This window comes from Opisthocomus hoazin, chromosome 1 (genome assembly GCF_030867145.1).
Source record: "Opisthocomus hoazin isolate bOpiHoa1 chromosome 1, bOpiHoa1.hap1, whole genome shotgun sequence".
NCBI lineage: Eukaryota > Metazoa > Chordata > Aves > Opisthocomiformes > Opisthocomidae > Opisthocomus > Opisthocomus hoazin.
Genome location: NC_134414.1, coordinates 91,773,509 through 91,796,410, shown reverse-complemented (window position 1 = coordinate 91,796,410; position 22,902 = coordinate 91,773,509). Strand labels below are relative to the sequence as shown.

Here is a 22,902-nt window from a genome sequence, read left to right as displayed (position 1 = left end):
TTTTGAATGTAGCTGTGTAAAGTTGTCAATTTAGGACCATTTTAGTTTAGATGGTGAAGAATGAACAGTCATCTGTAGGTGGAAAAAAGAGCCAATTTGAGTGAGTTTGGTTACATTGCATTGAGGTATTAATTTTAACATTCAAAAAGCTGCCACTCATGCAGAATTGCAGTGGCTGTGAAAAATATTGTGAGAAAGCTAACTTCAGTGGCTTCCTTTCTCCATTCTTTTTTTAGTTTCAATTAATAGATTAGGGAAAAAAAAGTTCTGTAGCTGTAGACTGACCATAAGATCAATTTTTGTAATTTGATGTCGGATTAAGCCAGTTCTTGGAAAGTGTTTGCACAACTGGTTTCCGTGTGCATTGAGCATGTTTAACAGTTAAGAGAAACAGCATAAGAGAAAGTACATTTACCTGTGTAGAGTGTGTGTATATTTCTTTGTGTGGATACGTTTTTATAAAAAGTACAATACAGTATGGTTTATACATTGCACATCTTCCAGAGAAGAGGGAGCAATCAGTGAACCCTGTGTTCTGAATGATTTCTCTCTTCCTACCTTCTCCTCCTCCACCACATTCCAGCATGGTCATGATTCATGTCAGTCATTTGTTCTTCAGCTAATAGAGGCTGAGCAGTGAGCTTTGGCAACTTAATTTTGGGATGTTCTCTCCTCTGCTCTGCTACAAATCACACAACTATAATTACATGTAAGCCAACAGATCTGGCAAATAAAACTCTGGAGCTGAATCTTTTCATTTATCTGTCTGTCTTAAAACTGTGATGGCAGGAGGGTCAAGTAAGGGATCTTACTGCTATTCAGAGCTATGAATTCAAGCCTCTCTCCAGTCATTCATCCAAAGGTGCCCCCTCATACCAGCTTCTCATGGGAGCCTGGATGTGCAAGCTGAAGTGAAAGATGGCTGGTAACATAATTTCCAGTGGCCGGGTGATTGTCAAAATTAGCCTGTCTTAACCACACTGACCCAATGGCACACCTAGCTTTGAGGGTCCTTTGGGATGGGTTTTCCTTCTCTTTTCTTTAATCTGATATTAGTGCATAAATATGCACCTTACAAATATGTGTGTATACATATGCACACATATGTACATATCTACCTGTATGTGCATACATATGTAAAAGAATATATATATTAAAAAAGGTGAGATATTTGTACACCTGTGAAACAATTACGTAGAAAAAGATATGGGACAAAATTATCAGTAGAGAGCTTATTTAAGCTTATAAGCAAAAGCCACAAGGTTTTGGATCCCTTTCCCACCCCTCCAATTTCTGGATTTGCCTACACAGTGTTTATAGAGCATTCGCTTAGAAGAGAAATTGTAGCAAATAGACCTGGAAAGATCCTCTGGGTAAAGCTGATCCATCCTGCCACTGAAAAGCGCAATCTATTAGTTAGATTTAGGCTCTTGAATAATATTACAGAAAGGAAAAAATTCCCACAATTCATTTTCAGTTATCAATTGCATTGAATTATAAAAATAGATGAAAGAAATAATAGGCACCAGAAATCTTTTTTTCCACCCTCTCTTTGTACATTAATTCTAGGCAGATATACTAAGCATTGCAAAAATTCAGATTCTTTTAATAGTGCTCAAAGAAATAATATTTCATCTTTAATTATTTCCCCTGGCTTGTGTTTGGCATGGAATTTTGTTTTCATTTTACAATTTCCCTGTTTCCTTCATTTCCACCAGGAGAGAGAAACAGAAGAAGAAGATGTCAGGTGGCTTTCAGTTATATGCCTCAAAATGAAGATGAACTGGAATTAAAAGTTGGTGACATCATTGAAGTTGTGGGAGAGGTGAGCAGATCTTTGATGGAATATACACACAGGCAGTTCTGGCATATCTTGTGCAGGCTAAGCACTTAGGTACAGTGTGTTTCAAGACATAATTTAAAACAGACATTTTTCTTCTCTGGTGTACTAATGTGTCTGGTTTGGCTTACTGTTGGGGGTGAGGGGATGTGGTTCTTTGCTTATGGATTTTGTTAGGGTTTTTTGCCCTGTAGCACTTCTGCTGGTTTTACTCAATCAGTTGACACTTTTGAGTTCTGTTCGGGGAAAAAGCTCAAAGTATTTGCTACAGGGATATTGAGTTTATATCTCTGAAGAACCAAGATTATAGCGGAAAAAGCTCTTCCCCATTTTTGTAAGCCAGCCACAGGGAAGAATTATCTTTATGGAGTTAAACACATTTAAGAAATTTACTTGAAGCCCTCTAGAGTTCAGCCATGACATTCACCTTTTGTCATCTTTGCCTGCAAGTTTTAACAATTTATTTTAGTCTAATTAGTTTTAAAAAAAAACAACAAAAACACCAAAACACCAAAAACCCAAACCCCATCAAATTCTTTAGAGACTCAAGATGCACTTATTTTGGATGGAAATAGATGTAGAAAATGAATGCGTATCTCTTAAAAGGACTGGGAACAAATTACGAAAGCTTGGACAGAGATACAGAGATTTTCTTTGCATGAGTGAGTCTGGTTGCAGGATCAAGGAATGCTGTTCACTCCCAATACCTTCAGTTTTGTTCCGTTAGAGATTTTAGAAATATCTTCTTGAGCTTCATAGCGTGAGGACCAAAAGTCAAAATGCTAATCTGAAGCCTTTAAGTAAAAGGCATTCAAACTCATTTAGTCTTTATTTACTTAGCTTTAAAAAGATCTAAGACCTTAGTCTGCTCAAACGGCCAATAAAAGGTGTGTATCATTTATTTACAGGATTTTTTTCCTGTTGACTTAGCAGCTACTAAGTCAATATTTATTTCTTGTCAAGAGTATATGATCAGTTTTCTTTTTACTGCTTATCTCACTTAAGAAATCAATTCTACAAGAATATAAATGCTACTGCAGTCTACATGACATCCAGCATTTTCTAACGAGATTAAATTCTCATATCTGAATGTAAGAAGCTTAGTGATCACTGGTTTCCCTTTAACCTAGCTGTGCACACTAGCTCTGTGCATCGTTCTTCCTGGAATCAGACATCATGTGTCACTGAACTAACCTTACTCTGTGTGTGAGCAGAATTGTAATGGGGGATGTCAAGGCTGTAAGACGTTTAAGAGCATATTTTGAAGACAATGTAAACTCAATATTATAATGAGTTTTGTGGCAGCATGAGCTGTTTTTATTGCACAGTTTGAAGTATATTTGACCTCACATGGCCACACAAAAATCTTCCATCAGTTGCCCTATTTAAGACTTCTAGTCTGTGTCTTTCAAGAGTAAAGTGATGGAATAAAACCCATTCCTAGTATCCAGCCAACAAATTAACTCTATGGAATGAATTGTATGGTTAAATAATTTAGATGAGACGCTAGACTTCTCTTCTGAAATGCATCTCTTGTCTTCTTATAAATTTGAACAACTTAGTTATAAATAACTGATCTATTTAAATTGAAATGAGACTAAAAATGTTCGCATTAAAATTGAAAGATGTAGAACTATGAAAGTGAAACATTCCTGTACTTGCATGTGTGTGCTTATAGTTAAGGGCATGTTTTTTGAAACCCACTTGCATTGCCAGTTACAGACTTCATAGTCTTAAACTCATAATTGTGCCTTGAATTGCTACTGTTGAAGAAAGCATTGACAAGTTGCTGATTCTAAGGTTTAAGAAAATATATTGTCTAGGGCTGCTTTTTTGATTGGCAGTCCTAAAGAATGTCATACTGGAATTAGTTTTGCTGTAGTGTGGAGGAGGATTGCTCATGGCTGGCTTGAACAGGAGCATCTCTCCTACGAGGAGAGGCTGAGGGAACTGGGCTTGTTCAGCCTGAAGAAGAGAAGGCTGAGAGGGGACCTAATATATACTTACAAATATCTGAAGGGTGGGTGTCAGAAGGATGGGACCAAGCTCTTTTCAGTGGTGCCCAGTGACAGGACAAGGGGCAGTGGGCACAAACTGAGGCACAGGAAGTTCCGTCTGAACATGAGGAAGAACTTCTTCCCTCTGAGGGTGACGGAGCACTGGAACAGGCTGCCCAGGGAGGTGGTGGAGTCTCCTTCTCTGGAGATATTCAAGACCCGCCTGGACAAGGTCCTGTGCAGCCTGCTGTAGGTGACCCTGCTTGGGCAGGAGGGTTGGACTAGATGACTCACAGAGGTCCCTTCCAACCCCTACCATTCTGTGATTCTGTAACTGCTGGCCATAAGTAAACACTGAAGAAGAACAGCTGACACAAGTGAGGCTTTGCCCACTTTGACCTTACAAAATGCCCTGTTCTGTCAGTTACTGATACATAAGCTCTGCCTGAGGCATCATCTGGTTCACTCATTCGATCCAGGACATTGTCTGACTCTTCTGGGTAGAACTAGATCAGATGGTTGAAGAAGGAAAATAAAGGAATTCAGAGAAAAAATTCTCAGCACCTCAGGAAGTGTTATTGTGTGACTTGTATTTTCCATAATGGTTGATACCAAGCAGTTAATGTTGAATACTTGCTGTTACTACTTCCTCTGCTGCCCTTATCATAGTATTGTTAATTCCTCGGAAAAGTAGGGCAGAAATTTTATCTTGGAACAGGAACGTTATTTGATGTAGAAAGCTGCATCATCCCATGTACAGATTTCATTGTTTACCCTTCTGCTTGTAGTTAATGCTGCATAAAGAATCATTGCACTGAAACAGGATTCACAGTGTTTATATAATTATATGATGCTTCTTATTTCAGATGATGAATGTTTGATGTGAGGGCTTATTATTTAAAAAATATGGCTTCCTCAGTTGTGAAAATGGAGATTTTTTTTTTTTTGCAAGGGCCAAAATCATGCTGTGTTATTGTAAAAAAAAAAAACCCTAAACAGCAGAATTCCTCCCATATAGGCAACAATTGGAGGCATTTCTTACAAAATATCCATTTTGTTTATCATTACTCCGGATGAAAAACTGGATGGTAGCATCTTTAGTGTTATTTACAGTGGTTCAGTGGGTAATTGGAACATTAATGGTCATTCACTTTCCATTTCCAGTTGCTCCTTTCTCTTACCCCATCTTTTTATTCTTCAGGAGTAGAGGGTCTTAGATTCCCACAGGTAGTATTTTGTTGTATCTTCCTAAGAAAGTTGCATCAGTTTAATTAATTTGTTTTAAATTGACTTAGATTAATATTTTAAAATCTCTGTGGATTTCTGTTTAGTTGGAAATAAATTAACTCCTGACTGACTTAGGGCAAACTAAAACAGATATTGTTTAGATCAAAATACTGTCTATATATCTGTATGCGGATATTTAGCAAAAAAGGTGTTTAAAATGTTGCTTATGGCTGACAACTCATTGAACTTTTCCTGTTGCAAAGAAAAGCTGGTTCCCATTGTACTGTGTTAATTTGGCTTCATCCTTAAAGAAATGAGTTCTGCTCCTCCTTCAGCCCCTTTAAGGTCACTGCCTCGAGCAAAGAGTTGGAAGAAGGGAATGCAAGTCTTGTCCTCAGCCGCCTCCATCAGTGCCCAAGTGTGTTTCCCTAAATCCTCCGTGAAAATGGGTTACACTAATATCACACGATGACATGCTGAGGACGAGGATGTCTTCCCTTCTCCCACCTCTGCTTCAGGGTGACAACCAACACCTGAGGTGTAGCAGCATTTAAAGCTGCCCCAGATCCTTCTTCCTGTTGCCAACAGGTTGGATAAGATACTTTTTGAAAGGGTTTTTGTCAGTGGGAGTAGTAGGTACTACTGGAAATTCCTGTTGCGGCAGAAGTGGTTTGGGGCTAAAAACACAGTACAGTGGAACGAAATAGCAACAGCAAGTGTGAGTTTTGAGATGCTAGGGTTGTGACCAGATAGATATCCTTGGAGGCTATGTATGTTCAGAACTCACAGTTCCCTCCTATTTGTTCTAAATAGTTAGAAATTAATTATAATAAGATCAAACATTCATCACAATAGATAAAAATGCTTGTTGATAAACTAGAGGTTTCCATAACTACACAGACACTGGTACCCAGGAGACTTTAAATAACAGACTTAAATTAAAAGTGCATTTGAAACTAACAAGAGAAGCATTTTCATCATTGTTTATGTTCATGTTGAATAAGTGATTGATAGCTTTTTGCTTGTCATTTTCCTAGCTCATTAGCTATAACTCTAATTACAGTTGTCCCAGAATATAACTGTAACTAATTGTCTTATTAAATTCAGATATCTGAATTCTAATTATGTTTCACCCTTAGACTTTCACGGGATGCCAGACAATTAACCTGTAGCATCCGAATAAGGACATTTGGCTTGTCGTTCAACAGTTCTGAGCCTGCTTTCATTTGCGATTAGTCTGTTGTCGTGCTGCTATATACCTTGTGGCCTCATCCTGCTGAGAAGTCAGCTTTTTGGCAATATGTAGTGCACATAAGCTCACAACGAAGTCTTTGCTTGAGACATGCTGTAACATCACTGAGCTTATTCCTTGACTTTGTTAACATTGCCATATATTACTTGATCAAATCCTACAACTAACTCATTTGAAATTATGAAAATGCAAACTGGATTTGTACAAATCTGTTTCTTATTTTGGGCAAGGTTGGTAGGGGTTTTTTTGTTGTTCTTGTTATGCGATAAAGTGGTTCAACCCCTTTCCAAGAACAGGATAAACACTGAGGATTAGGCTGGACTTTCCTTACAGTAACTTATATTTTGACAGCTACAGAGTTGAAAGGGGAATATTTAATAGCAGCAAGGGGATGGTCTGTGCCACAAGTACAGAACTGTATAATACTGCAAGAAAACAGCTGGGGTTCCACATCCCTCAAGTTATTTTTCCATGAAATCCTGTGGTAAGGTGTTTTTCCTCTTCCAACAGGTGGTTCGCAAGGATTTCTATGACTACTGCTTTTTTGGTTAGTTCATGTGGTAGGAGGCTTTTTTTTGTGGAAATAAGGATGCAAATACCTCTGACTATTTGTAGGGTCATTTCAGTTCTATGTGATTGCTTTCTCTGTCCCTCAGCTTCTTACTTAGAAGATGATGTTAAAAAAAACCCCAACAAAAACCCAAACCACAAAAAAACAAACAAAAAAAGTCCCAAAGCACATTTTGAAGTTGTAAAATAAAGAACCCTGAAGCCGAAAAGGTTCCCTAATACAAAGTACTTGTACAGTTTTTAATTCTTCTCTTCTGCACCAGAGTTATCAAACAGCTTCCAGATGTAGCAGAAGCCCAAGAACTGGTTGACATCTCACCGATTATGAGTCTCTCTGAATGCACTCCCAGAATAAGCCATCAAGTGGCACTGTAGGCACCATCTTCTATGAAGGTCTTGTTTCCAAAATTTCTTTTCCCATTGGCAGTGAATGCGATTTGTTTATCTTGCCTCTTGGGAATCTGTGTTTTTAATTTCCTTTCAACGTAGGATTGCTTTTGTCATTAAAGCTTAAGATCTTCCTTCAGAATTTATAAAATGAGAGGTTTTTTCCTTTGCTTTTTGTGCTCTAGTTTTCTCTAAGCAAAATAAAAATTTGTTGACCTTGGGCTTCTCTCCTTCCTGTTGCATGCCTCTGGCATTGCTTTTATTCCTGGGACTGCATTTCAGTTTTAACAGCCCAGAAGGACTCTGTTGTGATCCAGGGAGACTTTGTTCCACCTGAAACCTTTCCTTACTGTAAGTAGTCTGTCAGTCTAACAGACAAAGCTTTGTACAAAAGCTTGTGGAACAGGCAGATGCAGGAGTTTTCTGGAAACACACTTTAGGTCAGTGATTCCAAAGAGCTGAATATTCTAATCATTTAACAACTTTAGCCTGTTAATTATATGGCAAAGTGTAAGCAAGCAGCAGTGGCAGTCCTAGATAGTCTGGCAAGCGACTGCTGTTAGTTGGCCTCAGCATTTCCTGCTCTGTTTCGGGTATCCTGTCCCGACATGACAGGGATGACCACCCAGTTTGCTCAAGGGAAGGTGCTTCTAGGCTGGTAAGAGCAAGGTTTGTTGCACTGCAGGTCAGGCTGATGCTCCCTCTGACACTGCTTTCTTTAAAGGGCGATGTTGCAGATTGTATTGGCCAGGAAGAGAAAACCTAAAGAAAATAAGTAGTAACATTTCCTCACTTACGGATATCTTAATCTTGCAGTCCTAGTGACCTACTGAAGTGGTTTTGTTTTCTTTGGGTGCTTTACAGTTACAGAATAAAACTGTGTTCCCAGTCTGAAATAGAACTACTAAGTTTGCCTGAAGGCTTGAAGTGCTGTCATATTATTTTCATTTTTATTTTTTTGTCCTTTAAACATGGCAATAGGCTGATTTCAATAATTTTTCAGTGATTTCTAAGCAGCTTAATGTCCTGGCATCTGTGTACCTTTTAAGAACTACTTCTTTGTGTGTCTGAATGTCTCATCCATATAATTCGCTGTGTTATTTTCCCGTCTGTCCACTTCCATGGTATTTATTTTGAAAACTTCATTATTATTTTTTATTCATATTATTATTTGTAAGTAAAATTAACTATTACAACTTCTTACTGTCTTTCTGATCTGAGTTGTTATTGTGTGCTAGGATCTCACAATTTGATTAAATACTTTCTAACAAAGTAAAACAGTATAATGAATTATTTTCATCTGTATTTGGTTTATGGTCTCGAAAAACCTCACTTACATCAAACGAATCTCTATTGATTAAGTCAATTAAAAACATAATACAAGTATTTTTTCTTCACTGAAAATGTAAAAAAAACCCAAACCCCAATGATATTGGAAGAACATTTGAATGTTGCATAACTATTATGTAGATTAAATTTCCCTTTAAATCCCAGAGGCAAGGCTTGTTAATGGGATGCATTTCTCTAGAGAAGATGGACCGTTCTCTGGTGATACTGTAGTTCATATCTCATTCTGTCACACTCAGGCGTTGGACTGTGTGTAGTTGTCTGCTGTTGCATCTGTCCCTGCCCCATGCAAGCATTGACTGAGTTGCAGTTGGGTGCATGGGTTGTTACCTACCTAAATATACAAAGTGGGGTAACGAAGCATCTTCAGTCACTTTCCTGTATGTTGTTGCTCTTCAAAAGTGGTGTGACACCAGTATTGACAGCCTAAGGGCTTGGCAAGATGAGAACATGCCATGTCTTCCGAAAGGCAGTGAACAGAAGTAATAACACGTTGAAAACACGTCTTGAAAATACCTCTAGCTGTAGCTACTTAAATTTTGCAGATTGGAGAGATTCTTTTACTAACCTAGAAACAAAACTTTCCTATTCAGGCTGAGCTTGTGTTTGGTGTGTATGATACTATGAATAGTAGAGTTTCTTTTCTGGCATAGGGACACAGAGTACTGAATGAAATCCTCCTTTTTTTAGATTGTTTGCTTCAGCACATGAGTGTTGGGCATAAATCAGGACCTAGATATACAAATCGTGAAAACACTTTGTTGTAATAGTATAGTAACAAATTTTATTGAGCGCTTATATCTCCAGATGGATTACCGCCATGAATAATGGATTTTCATTTGTAAGGTTTTATTGGCTGGGAATTATTTCAAACCATATGGCATACAGGGCTACAAGGATGGTGAGGGGACTGGAGCATCTCCACTACGAGGAGAGGTTGAGGGAACTGGGCTTGTTCAGCCTGAAGAAGAGAAGGCTGCGAGGGGACCTTATAAATGCCTACAAATATCTGAAGGGTGGGTGTCAGGAGGATGGGGCCAAGCTCTTTTCAGTGGTGCCCAGTGACAGGACAAGGGGTAATGGGCACAAACTGAGGCACAGGAAGTTCCGTCTGAACATGAGGAAGAACTTCTTCTCTCTGAGGGTGACGGAGCACTGGAACAGGCTGCCCAGGGAGGTTGTGGAGTCTCCTTCTCTGGAGATATTCAAGACCCGCCTGGACAAGGTCCTGTGCAGCCTACTGTAGGTGACCCTGCTTCGGCAGGGGGGTTGGACTAGATGACCCACAGAGGTCCCTTCCAACCCCTACTATTCTGTGATTCTGTGATTCTGTGATTCTGTGGCAATGGATTGCCCCAATTTGGGATAACTCAGTCTTTGGGGTATTTTAGTGCCTTCTTTATTGTATGGATTAATCTCTAGCTGGTATGTTTTGAGGCTTGTAAAAGTATGTAGTGTGTAGGTATAGTGTTTAAAAATACTTAAAGCTTTTGATGCTGTTCATGAAAATTTCCTGATAAATCTTTGGGAGGCCCAGTTTGATCTGAACCTCTGATGTCTTGCTAACATGATTCTGCATTTTCTTGTGGGAAAAATTCAGGGGTTTGAATTAGATTTTTCTGAATTTGTAATGGTATTTTCAGATAATTCATTCTTGTATCAGCTAGAAAACTTACAATAAGCTAATAAATGCTGTGACTATATTCACATCCAATTTAGACTTACCTGTCTAAAGATCTTCATATGTGTGTATTTCTATACACGTACTTAGAGATACATAAACATGCTACATAAAGAGTGTTAATGTCAACTTGTAAGAAAACTGTGAAGTGTTACCCTGGAGGAAGTAAACAGGAGAAAATTACTTGAGGGAAAGGTAGAACTGAGTGAGATTGGTCACCTTATTTCTGTCAAGTCATCTCAGCATCTTGCACAGCATTGATCTTGGGCACTGTGTAATTCCCCTGCGATTAATCTTCTGGTCAATCAGCTAATGCAGTTATGGTTTAATGTTTAGCTGTAGTCAATAGAGCCATCTAGGAATAGTGCATTAGGAAAACTGAAATATTTTATAGCTCTAAGAGTCTTGCCCATGTTGTGTATTTTCTGTGTAACGATAGATCATATATAGGTATTTAGAGATATAATTTGTAGAGTCTACTAAGTGTTGTGTGTCATGCAGTGTCAGTTTTCCATATGGTTTTTAATTTGTCTGGAGAGAAGAAAAGCAAATATTACCTTTTAGAGACATTGATACTATCATGCGAAAAACCTCTACCCCATTGAAGTGTTTGAGTGATTTGTATGCATGCTGTCCTCTGAAGTAGCAGCAAGACAGTAGCCATTATCCCCAGAGTTGTGCTTAGCCTCACTAATATGGGGACAGGGGGATGAAGTTCTGTCATGGACAGGTACTGAAATTAAATAAAAGTAGATGTGCTGGTCTGAACTGCTCTCAAATTAAACTCGGGAGGAAAAGAAACATGCTAAAAAGGATGAAGATGGAGAGAGGTGGAGAGAAAGCACAGAAACACTGCTGAAGTAACAACAATTTGCTTTGTAGTAAAATTTTACATGTAGCTAAGCTGAAAATAATTAATTCCTCTGTAGTTTGAGGGGGTATTTGCTTGTATTATCAAGAGATTTGTTTTCTAAGAACTTGAGATTTTCACGGATAAGTGATATAAACCAGACTTTTTTTCTATAGTAAGTAACTAGCACAATTATAAGATGAGGGGTTGTTTTTTTAACAATAGATGTGAACACCCTCAACTTCTAAAGTTGACTTTCTATTTTCATGATTTTTGTTGGGGGACAGGAAAGAGATGGGCCAAATGTTGTTGGAGACTGATATGTCACAAACTGACACTGTCCTCCCCTGTCATTTTGTTGGTGAATGGACAGCATCTGCCAGATGAAAAATATTTATCTGTCAAGGATGTGTTTAGCTGATGCATATAATAAGCCATTTCTTGGTGTCCTGTTATAACCTAGAGGCATCTGGTTTCTAGAGGCTGTCTTTTCGCTGCCTGACACTGCCGTTCAATCCTGAATGGGTTATACAGGAGGGAGTTTGTAATTTTTAAGTGGTGTTTTCTCTTGGGATTGGGCTAGGAAGTGTCTCCCCTCCTTCTGACCGTATCATTATTATGTATTTCAGTAGTTCTTTGTAAATCTAGAGTCAAATACACATTAGTTCTCTTCTTTGTCCTCAGTAGATTTCTTACATTAACACAATGAAATAGCAACGTTCTTGATTTTTAAAACACATATTTTCTGATTTTGATGGGGAAGGCAGGAGTATTCACATGATTTAGGTTAAGATACCTAGTTTAGATCCTCTGAATAGCCTTTTGCAGGCATTTCTCTTTCGCTGTTGACTACTTAGGGAATTTAACTCTTATAATCTGTAAATCACAAGTGGTTGAACTGATATCTGTAAAAACGGAGACACCGTGTGCTCTCCAGTTGTTCTTTTATCCTTTTATTTAATGTTCATCCATGCTTTTGACTGCTGTCAGCACTGCTGACATTTACAGATGGGTACATGCATCATTTTTGGTTTTACATTTAAAAAAAAAAGAGAAAGTGTGCCTATGTCATATGTTCTTTGTACCTGAAATTAATACAAACTACTCAAAATCATTACTGTCATTGTTATTGAAAATTGTGTGTATAATATCACTCTGTAAAGTGTTGCTTATGTTAAGCCCCCGCCCCCTTTTTTTTTTGTCTTGGTGCAGGTGGAAGAGGGCTGGTGGGAAGGTATACTCAATGGAAAGACTGGCATGTTTCCTTCCAACTTCATAAAGGAATTGTCTGATTCTGATGATGCTGGAATAGCACAGGAAGAGCAAGTAAAGCCAAGTAAGGAAAAAAATATTATTGATGTTCTGTACGTATGTCTGTATCTTTATCCCCTAACACTTTGATAGGGTAATGCATTCGTATCTCTTGCTAGGAAGTGTTTTTGAATGTCATATTCTTAATGTATGCTGTGAAAGGGTCAGATGATGATTATAAGTGTGTACTTGGAATGCTACCTGAGTTGTAATATTGGCAATGCTCCCTGAGCTGTGTTAAAATTTGCCGAGCTGCAGCAGACCAAGAACACAGAAGGCAATGATGATTCTTGGCTTTGTATTTCAAAATGAATTAAATTTTTTTTTTGTCTTTAGATGTGGAAACTGAGCAAAGTAACCAAACATCTACAAAATGGCTGTGTTTATTTAAATGAGGGATTAAAGTGCCATGCCTTCTATAATGACTCCAGTAGATTTAAGAATTCATAATTATTGGTGTGGGACATGCGGCACTTTTTCCCTCCAGGTGCTGTGCATGTTACTATCACCTCCGTCACCCACTGCCCCAGCAGCCAAAGGGAAAAAAGCCAGAACTGGGACATGGACTTTGTTCTCTCACTTACAGTGGGCCAGTACTGCTGCAGGTGAAAAGCATGTTTGGTAACTAAGTTTGCAATAGTATAAGCATGGTAGTGGGTTGTCCTATTTATAACTTGCCTTGAAGAATAACCTGAACCAAAAGTATGCTGTTACATGAAATGGATACTTGGTGGTCTTCATGTTTTTTCTGTTTTTCAAACAGATATTCTTGTTACTTCCTAATTCAGTGATCAGTCCTGAATCTTTAGTGAAAAGGAAAAAAGGCAGTTGTATTTACATATTTCAGGCTAATTCCACAATACCTGCCAAGGTCTTCCTATTTTCAGCACTGCAGATACTCATTGCTATGTAGCATTCTTCTGAGATGTCTGAACAAGCAGAAGTGAAAGGACTCCCAAGATCTTTGTAAGCTTATTTCAGCTGAAATTTATCAAAGCCTTGATAGCTCAGTCTGTCTGTAAGAGGTAGAAAGTTACAATACTTAATTTCTTTTTTCTCTCTTTTTTTTTCCATTTAAGGCAAATTTTTCATCTTTATTTCATCCCACAGCAGTAAGATCCTAAAAAACCTGACCTTTGCAATGATGAAAATTTTTCGTATGTTTTTTATAATAGAGTACCTATTCCTGTGTAGGGGCACCAGTGACCTAGTCTTGAGGTCAGTGCTGCTAAAGATATTTATAGGTAATGTTCCTTCAGACTGCAATGAAAATGTTTTTAAGGAAATTAACAACTTTAGTGTTTAGCGTGATGGAAGGGCGGAAGGGCATTAACTGATGTTGCACACTTCAGTGAAACTGCAAACTGCTTTCTATAACCTGTATATGCTATCATTAATTTTGTTCGTTATAAACACAGTGAGTCTTGGAAGAAATAATTGTGTAGATGTAGTTTCAGTTCTGGATTCTGTAGTGTTTGGTACTCTATAAATTAAAAAGGTAAGTGATACTGCTCAGGATGGAGTACCCCAATTTTATCTCTATGAATGAATGGAATATTCCTTACCCAGGTAATTTGGTAATGTTCAGCTTATAATGCGCATCCCAAAAAATGTTTTTTAACAAAAGCATGCATTGGAGTCTGTAAAAGCAGCCACAAGGCATTAGCTTATTTCATCGATGTCCATAATGACACATGCTTGGCTCAAACTCAGTTTTGTGTGCTGGTTCTGACTGTCAGTGGAACCTAAAACCCGTGATACTTGTATTGAGAAGATATTTGTAACACAGATACCATTTTTGTCTCTTTGACTAAATTGAAGATAACTCTAGCTGAGAGATGAGCTTTCTTCTTTCTTGTATGTAATTGAGCTCTTTGGAGGTGCTTTGTGGCTAGCTGAGATGATGTGTAATAACACATTATCTATTTTCTAAATAGAGCTATTTTCTAAATAGAAAAATACTTACAAAAAAGAACACTGCCAAGCTCCTCAGAGAGAGACGGGGATTCAAGGAATGTTGAGATTCTTGTGAGACTTTTAATGCTTTTTCATTTATTTTTATTAAAGCTATCAATTTAAGAACAGCATTCCCCTAGCAGACTTATGGGAAATATGCATCAGCTCAGTTCTTTCTATGTGGTTTACATAATCGTTGCAGGTGTTGCTCTCTAATACATGGTGCTTTATGAGACTGTATTCAGGCACACGGACTGTCTGGATTTGAAAATCTGCATAATGAGATTGCAAAAATTTCAGCAAGTTTATGCAACTGACTAGAAATGGTAATCTTATTTCAAGTATCTGTGCTTAGTCTTAAAACAAAGCAAAATAAGAACTGAACAAGTAAACTCTGGAAGATTTGGGCATTGGGCTAGCATTACTGTTGAAATGCTCTGGGTAACATCTCAAAAAGGTGTACATTCATGCCTCTAGATCAACTCCTTCCTCTGTGGATGACGATGCATGACAGCACTTCAAATCTGCAATAACTCCTTTTTGTTTCTCTGGAGACATTGTTTGAATATGTCTATCACAGGACTTAGTGAGGCAGAAACCTTGAATATAAATTCTAGATTATTAAGTTAGCGCTCAGGAGCAAGGGTCTGTACCTGCATATTGAACTAGAACCTTGGGAAGTCACTAAGGTTCTACACAGCTTCTAGAGAGGCCTAGAAAGGCTTGGGGTATGGCTCTGTAATCTTGAGCAGCAACCTTGAACTCTTCAGCCCAGCTTGTAAAATGGATAATGTATACTTGGCAGGTTTACTGTGAGACTTGGGAAAGTAGCATGGGATCTTTGGAGAAGGGGCAGTGTGCAAACACAGGAGTATTTTTTTAGTTAATAGTTAAATTTAATGCTTTGGTTCAAATAAGTTAAAATGGATCTTCTAATCACATTTTACTGATTGTCTCTAAAGAGAGCCTTTTTGGAAGAGCAAATATAATTTCTTGTGAAATCAGAGTGGAAGAAATACAGAAGATAAAAATGGTATAATTTTGCTTTTTAGGAATAAGATTAATTAAAATGTGTATTTTTGTGTCCTTCTGTTATAACCTACAGAGGCCCAATGGGGCAGAAAGATGCTGTCTGAATTTATTGGTTTGTTGTGTCCATGTAGATTTTATGGTGGATCAGAGTAAATGGCCAGAAGGAATTATCTTGGTTTCTTTTCACACTCTGTCATAGAGTAACTCAAAAGTTTCCTCAGAGCAAAAAGCCCCTTTTTTGAAAATGGCTGGGGCTTGTTTAGGAAGTGCCTAAATATTTCTAAACACTGATAGTGGGATTTGCTTGCCCCTTAATGGGAAGGGTTGGAAGCGTATGCTTCCCCTTAGATGGTGGGTGCTCAGCAGATTGGAAAGTGAGAGCATGTGGTGGGTTGGCCCTGGCTGGACCCCAGGTGGCCCCGAAAGCCGCTCTATCACTCCACTCCTCAGCTGGACAGGGGAGAGAAAATACAACAAAAGGATCATGGGTCAAGATAAGGGCAGGGGGAGGTCACTCAGCAGTTACTGTCATGGGCAAAACAGACTCAGCTTGGGGAAAATGAAATTAATTTATTGCCAATCAAATCAGAGTAGGGTAGTGAGAAAAGAAAACCTTAATAACACCTTCCCCCCACCCCTCCCTTCTTCCCAGGCTCAACTTCACTTCCAGTTTCTCTATATCCTCCCCTCAAGCAGCACAGGGGGACAGGGAATGGGGGTTATGCTCAGTTCATCATGCGTTGTCTCTGCTGCTCCTTCCTCCTCAGGGGGAGGACTCCTCACACTCTTCCCCTGCTCCAGCGTGGGGTCCCTCCCACGGGAGACAGTCCTCCATGAACTGCTCCAACTGAGTCCTGCTCACGGGGTGCAGTCCTTCAGGAACAGACCGCTCCAATTTGGGACTCCCATGGGGTCACGACCTTCTTCAGGCATCCACCTGCTCCTGCGTGGGGTCCTGCACGGGCTGCAGGTGGATATCTGCTCCACTGTGGACCTCCATGGGCTGCAGGGGCACAGCCTGCCTCACCATGGTCTTCTCTATGGGCTGCAGGGGAACCTTTGCTCCGGCGCCTGGAGCACCTCCTACCCCCTCCTTCTTCACTGACCTTGGTGACTGCAGAGCTGTTTCTCTCACATACCCTCACTCCTCTCTCCCATCTGCTCTTGTGCAGCAGTTTTTTTCCCCTTCTTAACTATGTTATCCCAGAGGTGCTACCACTGTCGCTGATGGGCTTGGCCTTGGCCAGTGGTGGGTCTGTCATGGAGCTGGCTGGCACTGGCTCTGTTAGACATGAGGGAAGGTTCTGGCAGCTTCTCACAGAAGCCACCCCTGTAGCCACCCTGCTTCCAAAACCTTGCCACACAACCCCAATAAAGAATGTCACAAGATCGAAAGGTTATGAGTTTGGAGGTTGGTTGGTTGATTTGTTTTTAAAGAATTTGTCCCAGATGTAAGGTGACTGCCATATTTTTTGTCTTCAAAGGCACATTTCAGAGTGCAAGCAGGGACATGAGTAGGTACTCTCAGAGTAAACAACAGTTCCTTGTTCTTTAAAGCATCCTCTTAAATTAAAACATTGTTTTTCTTTGAGGGAATGTTACAGCATGAACAGGAAGTGTGCACTATAGTTTTATTACTGTATTAAATGGATACATTAATTATAAGATTATTTTCTAGGTTTCTCAGCTATCTACTGTTAATTTTAAGAATATTTTCAATACCAGTCTTGTCATTACAGCCTGTCAAGAAGCAAAAAGTTGTCATGTAGTCAAATGAATCCTGAGAGAATCACAACTTAATATTAAGGAGATCATTTCAGAAGCATTTTAGTATGTTCATGGCAATGTCGTGACGACATTTAAAGGTGGCCTTTTATATCTTGCTGTCTTTTGTATGTGTCTGTTCAAGAATTGCTAGGCCTCATGGTATGTATCAACTATTTTTAGAATCTGTTAGTGATGGCCCCTGAGAAGTCATGACTGCTGGAGCTAGAACCGATGATAGACTCATCAGCTGATGGATCAGTCAGGCAACCTCCTGTATTTTGAGTTCTTAAAACTTGAGATGTCCATTCCTGTCTCTCTGGTTCTCCTCAGTGTCGTGAAGCTTAATGCAACTTTCTCTTAGCAATTTCTTAATTGTCGTTTGACTGTTTTAATAGCCTTCTTCTAATGGTATTTTGTAAAAACAACGTGGAAGGATGGATTTGTGGCATTTTTGCTTCCTCATTATGTAAAAATAAGGCAAGAAAAAGCTTTTGCTGTTAATTAAACTACAAGAACAAAACAAACAGCTTTTTACAGTAGCTAAATAAGTATAGCTTTTTATTTTTTGAAGGTCCAGCAGAATGATATGCAAGGGAAAAAACATAAACATTTTTGGTACCAAAATAGATGTGATGCTGTGTTGGGACAATTCGCATGTCCTGGGTATTTGCTATGAAATTTTACAGAAGACGTTAATTTTTATGACAGTATACCTATGTGGGCTTGGCAACAAGCTGATGTTGATATATTCTTGGGCTTGCCTGGGTACTTTGGTTTTTTTTTTAAAAAAAAAACAACACACAAAACACCTCAGCTGATCATGCCTTTACCTTCACTTAAATTTCATATTGCAAATGTCAGAGTGTAAGTAATCTTGCTGTCAAAGAAAACAAAACCCAAGAAATTAAGGCGTTTGTTAATAAAAAATGTTATCTTAAAGATCTAATATGGGAAGTAGTATTGTTTGGGGTTTTTTATTGCTTTGTTGTTTTCTTTTTTTAATTTTAGTATTATGGTTTTGTTAATGTATGCTGAGTCAAAACACCCGATGAAGCTATTGGCTGAAAAACTGATTTATTCAGGTTTTAGTGTCCTATCCCTTTAACTAGCCATTGTTAAAGACCAGTTCCCATCTCCAAACATTTCTAATAAGTCGGCTTGGAAAGATGCAGTACTTCTGATGCTCACAGGATCCTGGTATATTAAAGAAATGTATTTCAGTGCCCTGTTTGGATGTCAGCTGTGCTTGTTCGAGTGCACTACATCTGCATCAGGACTGTTGAGCCACTGTGAGTACATCATTGCAGTAATAATTTTTTTCAGGCTTCCTTTGCACTCCGTGTGGAGGCTAAGACAGACAAATAATTTCAATTACAAGTCTTACAACTTGATGGACAACAGACAAAACCTGAGAAAAAACGCATTCTGTTGGACATTGTAAAGAACACCTTTAGCAAAATCATGAGATTCTTTTATCTGACATACATGCAGTAAGAATATTTTAACTTCATGTACAATCAGATACTTTTGTTCATATTCTCGTTGTTTTGCTAATGAGGCTTTAAAAATGTTAGTGACTGAAAATACAGATTAAAACCTCTTCCTCTCCTTTCTTTTTACCATCATTCGATCTCTTCACCCCCACCCTGCCCCTTCTCTTTTTTTTCCTCTTTCCTTCTCTTGCCTGCTGTCAGGAAAATCTGCCTTTGAAGGGACAATTCTGTACAGAGTGGCACCGGCAAAGATTGACAGCTACAGACGCTATAACAGTGAGTGTGTTTCAAAATCAACAAGCAACAGCTTTAGTCCTCAGTACTTGTTTGATTTATCTACACTTGTGAAATATGCCACTGCTACTCACTTATGGCTACTCTACATGCATATATTGGTCTGTAAGCTAAAGTCAGTTTGCTGCTGATGAACTGCCTAGCCTTAATGCAATGAGAATGCACTTGTTTCTTCTGTGCATGTGTATGTTATGTGTCCATATAATGTCTGTGTGTAAGCCCACAATAAATTGTGAATTACATTGGATGTTTGGGTCTCAGCTATGGATTGAAATTAAGACCATTTAGTCCCATCATTTTTGCCACCTGAGACATGAAGACTATTGATAATAACTACAAGTCTTTGACTTAAAAGTCCATCTGCTCTAAAAGTAAAGTTCCCATTGTGATTGCTGAATTCATAAAATATGCTTTGCTTTTCTTAAACAACCTTGTGGGGTTTGGTTCGTTTGGGGTTTGTGGTTTGTTTTGTTATGTTTGTTTAATGCATGCTATTGATTTGGCATTCTGTCTGTGAGAGCTGTTACTCACAGCATTTTGGTTGATACGTTTTTTCTGTCAAGGAAGGTAAAAGATAGAAAGCTACTTTCATTTCATGTTCAGGTTTTTGCCTTCTGCATTTTGGAAGCAGGGAACATGTTGCTTTTCGTATGCTTTTTCTACCCTGTTAATACAGAAGAAGAGAGGATGGTGATATCAGATGCAAGACAGAGGAAGCAAAGGAAGCAGAAATCTGTTCTTCCACCTGCTTCCTCTTTGAGAAATCTAGCAGAAAGAGATCCTACTGAGTCACATTCAGTGGGACTAAGTACAAAGTGTTCGGTCCTGTCCTCTGGTGAACAGGATGTTGTGCTAACTTTGGCATCTGCTTTCATCCCAGACAGCTTTCTGTTCCGAAGATCTGTGCTGCCCTGCTTGCTCCTTTCTGGGTGGAGGTGTTTGCTCTCCTACCTCTGTCTTATGCATGTTTGCAGCAAAGGATAAAGAGTTGAAGTGGTAGTCTTTTATTGTGATAACATGCACTTAACACCTGCTTTTTTTAAACAAAAACTGATCTTTTTTTAAACAAAAATCTTTGTGGATGTGTGCAGCTCTGAGTATTTTCACAGCATCACGTCATTGAGAATTATCTCCCTGTCTACCAGAAGTCATCTCTTTTTGGCTGCTTTTCTCAAGCTTCCAACGAAGCTCTTGCTCCGGCTGAAGCAGACCATGTGGCTGTGGTCTTCACATTTTTCTGCTGCTTCTCATCTTATAGTCTTCATGACTGCTTATGCACAAATTTCATGCTTCTTGTAGAGTTTTTAGACCATCATGTACTTGAATCCACCTATCTGATGAGCATAATAAGGATTTACAAAGTAAATCTTCAGTATGCTTGACTTCTGGCTTTAAGATCTGGCTTCAAAATCCAAGGTCTGCTTTTGGAGCACAACATTAATCTTTCTGCGCAGTGTTGCCCTAACATTGCTTTTCAGAGTTTTCCAGAAACCTGCTCTCCATGCTCAACCCATTTTTCATTAAGTGTCAAATGGCCCTTCCTCTTTACTTGAGTCATTTAGAGTGAGCCTAAGTGAAGTCAGGAAGACTTCAGTCACCTTTCCAGTTGTGCTAGAGCTCTGCATTTCATTCTCCTTGTTAATAATACTGACCCATGGTTGTGCCATGTCACAGAAAATAGATTTCATCGAACTGATTTCACAGAGTGCAGGGTTGGATGGGTATCTACAGGTAAGCTTGATAACCAGCTGCAAGAAGACAGCTTAACCTACAGTAGATTGTCTCACGTTACTCTGGGCAAACACCTATCTACACTTTGCTTTTCAAGCTGACCAAAGATGTCTTGTTTAATACTACCTCCCTTGGCATTTGATTGCATGTTTGTTCATGCTGCAGAGGTATTTTGCTTTCTCTGTAAGACTGCATCTCAGGAGGCCAGATGTCCAGCTACATTTGTGGCCTATTTGTTGCTTACTGGGCTGGAACTGGGACTGAACCAGGCAGTACGCAAAATCAGGTAATCCGGGAAAGTTTTAAACAAAATGAAGGTTGACATTGTTGATAGTATCAGAGACGTTATCTCTTAAACTAACATACAAAAAGGAGGGTTCATTATTCTTCCTGCTACGTCTGTTGGCCCCTCGCTTCCTGCATCCTCATGTTCTTCCAGAGCAGGCCTGCTGGAGGCTTGGCCAGCTCCTTCCATTTCATATCTGATCTGTGGTCCGGATTTTAGGCAAATACCCATGTGCTTATGTCTCCAGTGAAAATCATTTGGAGACATCTCACAGAATTGTTTTCGTTTAGGGATATTTGTTTATAACAACACACAGCTGCTCTAATTTCAGCTTTCTGATTTCTCCATAAATTAAGCTCGAGTCAGTTCATAGCTTTAGATTAGTTATGCCCAAAGGGTTCTTGGATTCACCTGTATCACATTGCATGAAGCATTGCTCAAGTTTTGAAGCAAGCTTAGAGCTTTTACTTTACAAACATATGCTTGGTGCTAAAATACTTTTATTTTGAAAGTAATTTCGCAACTGCTGTGTTTAAAGGAAATTTTCTTTCTTAACCAACGTCTAGAACAGCTAAATGCTGTTGAATTAGTCTGTAGCTGCTTCTAGAGATACCTTCCACTGAAATATGCAAGATTGTCTCCTGCATAAACACTTGGCCTTGCCTTCATACGCTGACATGGCTTCTTTGGTCATTAGGTATGCCAGCCTCTGCTCAGCAATAATTCCAACTCCTTTGGCATTCTACTCATTAACCTGCTGTCAGAAAATTTTTGCTACTGTGTATGCTGGGCGAAGAAGGACCCACAGCAACAAAAAATTACTTAATTGTTGTTTTGTTGATCACAGCCCTCTTTTCTCTCATCCTGCAACTTTATTGCACCTCCACAGAAAACGCTTCTTGGATTTTCGATTTTTTATTTTTACTGGTTTAATTTCTTTTTCTTCCTTCACTTTCTTTTTATTCAAAGATGCTATAACTGAGGAACAGGGCAGATACAGTGCTTGATGTGACAAATATTTGCCTCTCTTTCCTTATATGTGGATCCACAATGCTGTCAGTAATAGATATTAGATATAATGGAAGAAGATGAGACAGGATCGTTGAAACAGAAATATTCGTGAGTAACCTTAATCGTGTTTTCTATTGCTCCACCAATTTTTTTTCTTCTTTTTTTTGTTTTACCCTCCCCCTAGTCCTTGCGGAACAATGGGTGGTCAGAGTTCAAAGAACTAATATAGTCAAAGTATTTATGATGATTATTAACCCCATTTAAGAGTGTCTGAATGTGAGCGAAGGTAAATGAGAAACCTACATGCGGATTTTAACAGTTCTGAACAGAGACAGTTACAATTTTTTATTTCATCTCAACTTATTATAACTTGTTTAATATTAAATACACAGCTGCTACAATGAAAAATAACGTTGGAGAAAAAACAGTGATAAAATTGGGTGAGGGAGGTTTTTACGGTAAAAAATAAGCATCCTGTTTTCTGGAGAACGAATGTACAGATGGTGAGGGATTGGGGGTGGTGGGTGGAGTTACGTTGACTGGGGTGAAACAGGTTAAATCCTTTATTGATTCGGACTCCCACTAGCAAGTGGTTTTCCATGAGGACCAGTTTTTGCTGAGGGGCAGGTAAAGAATCCTTTTGGCTGTGGTTTCTTACCCATCCTTTCACGTGTGATAACACGTTCCTGTACTTTGTGAGAACAAGGGTGGTGAAAAAATAGTTCCCAAATGAAGACGATGGTTGTACAGTTGTAGAGCTCCTGAATGAATGATTGTTTCTATTCGCTCTTACAGTACTCGGGGAAATGGCTGGGGATGAGGTGAAGCCACCAACTTCCGTATTGATGGCTCTGTGTTCATGCTGCAGAA

At 38.9% G+C, this 22,902-nt stretch overlaps 1 protein-coding gene across 4 annotated transcripts in view; it reads left to right on the top strand.

The window, feature by feature from the left end:
* Nucleotides 1–22,902, top strand: part of SH3KBP1 (SH3 domain containing kinase binding protein 1) — a 240,223-nt gene that overhangs the window by 111,856 nt on the left and 105,465 nt on the right. For 2 of the 4 annotated variants that reach the window (XM_075429147.1, XM_075429163.1), the window contains 3 exons: nt 1,719–1,825; nt 12,364–12,487; nt 18,912–18,986. In XM_075429147.1, the coding sequence (XP_075285262.1) occupies nt 1,719–1,825; nt 12,364–12,487; nt 18,912–18,986 (306 nt within the window). Of the gene's footprint in view, nt 1–1,718; nt 1,826–12,363; nt 12,488–12,949; nt 13,068–18,911; nt 18,987–22,902 lie in introns of those variants that run through there. The other 2 variants (XM_075429170.1, XM_075429157.1) reach the window with 2 other exon arrangements.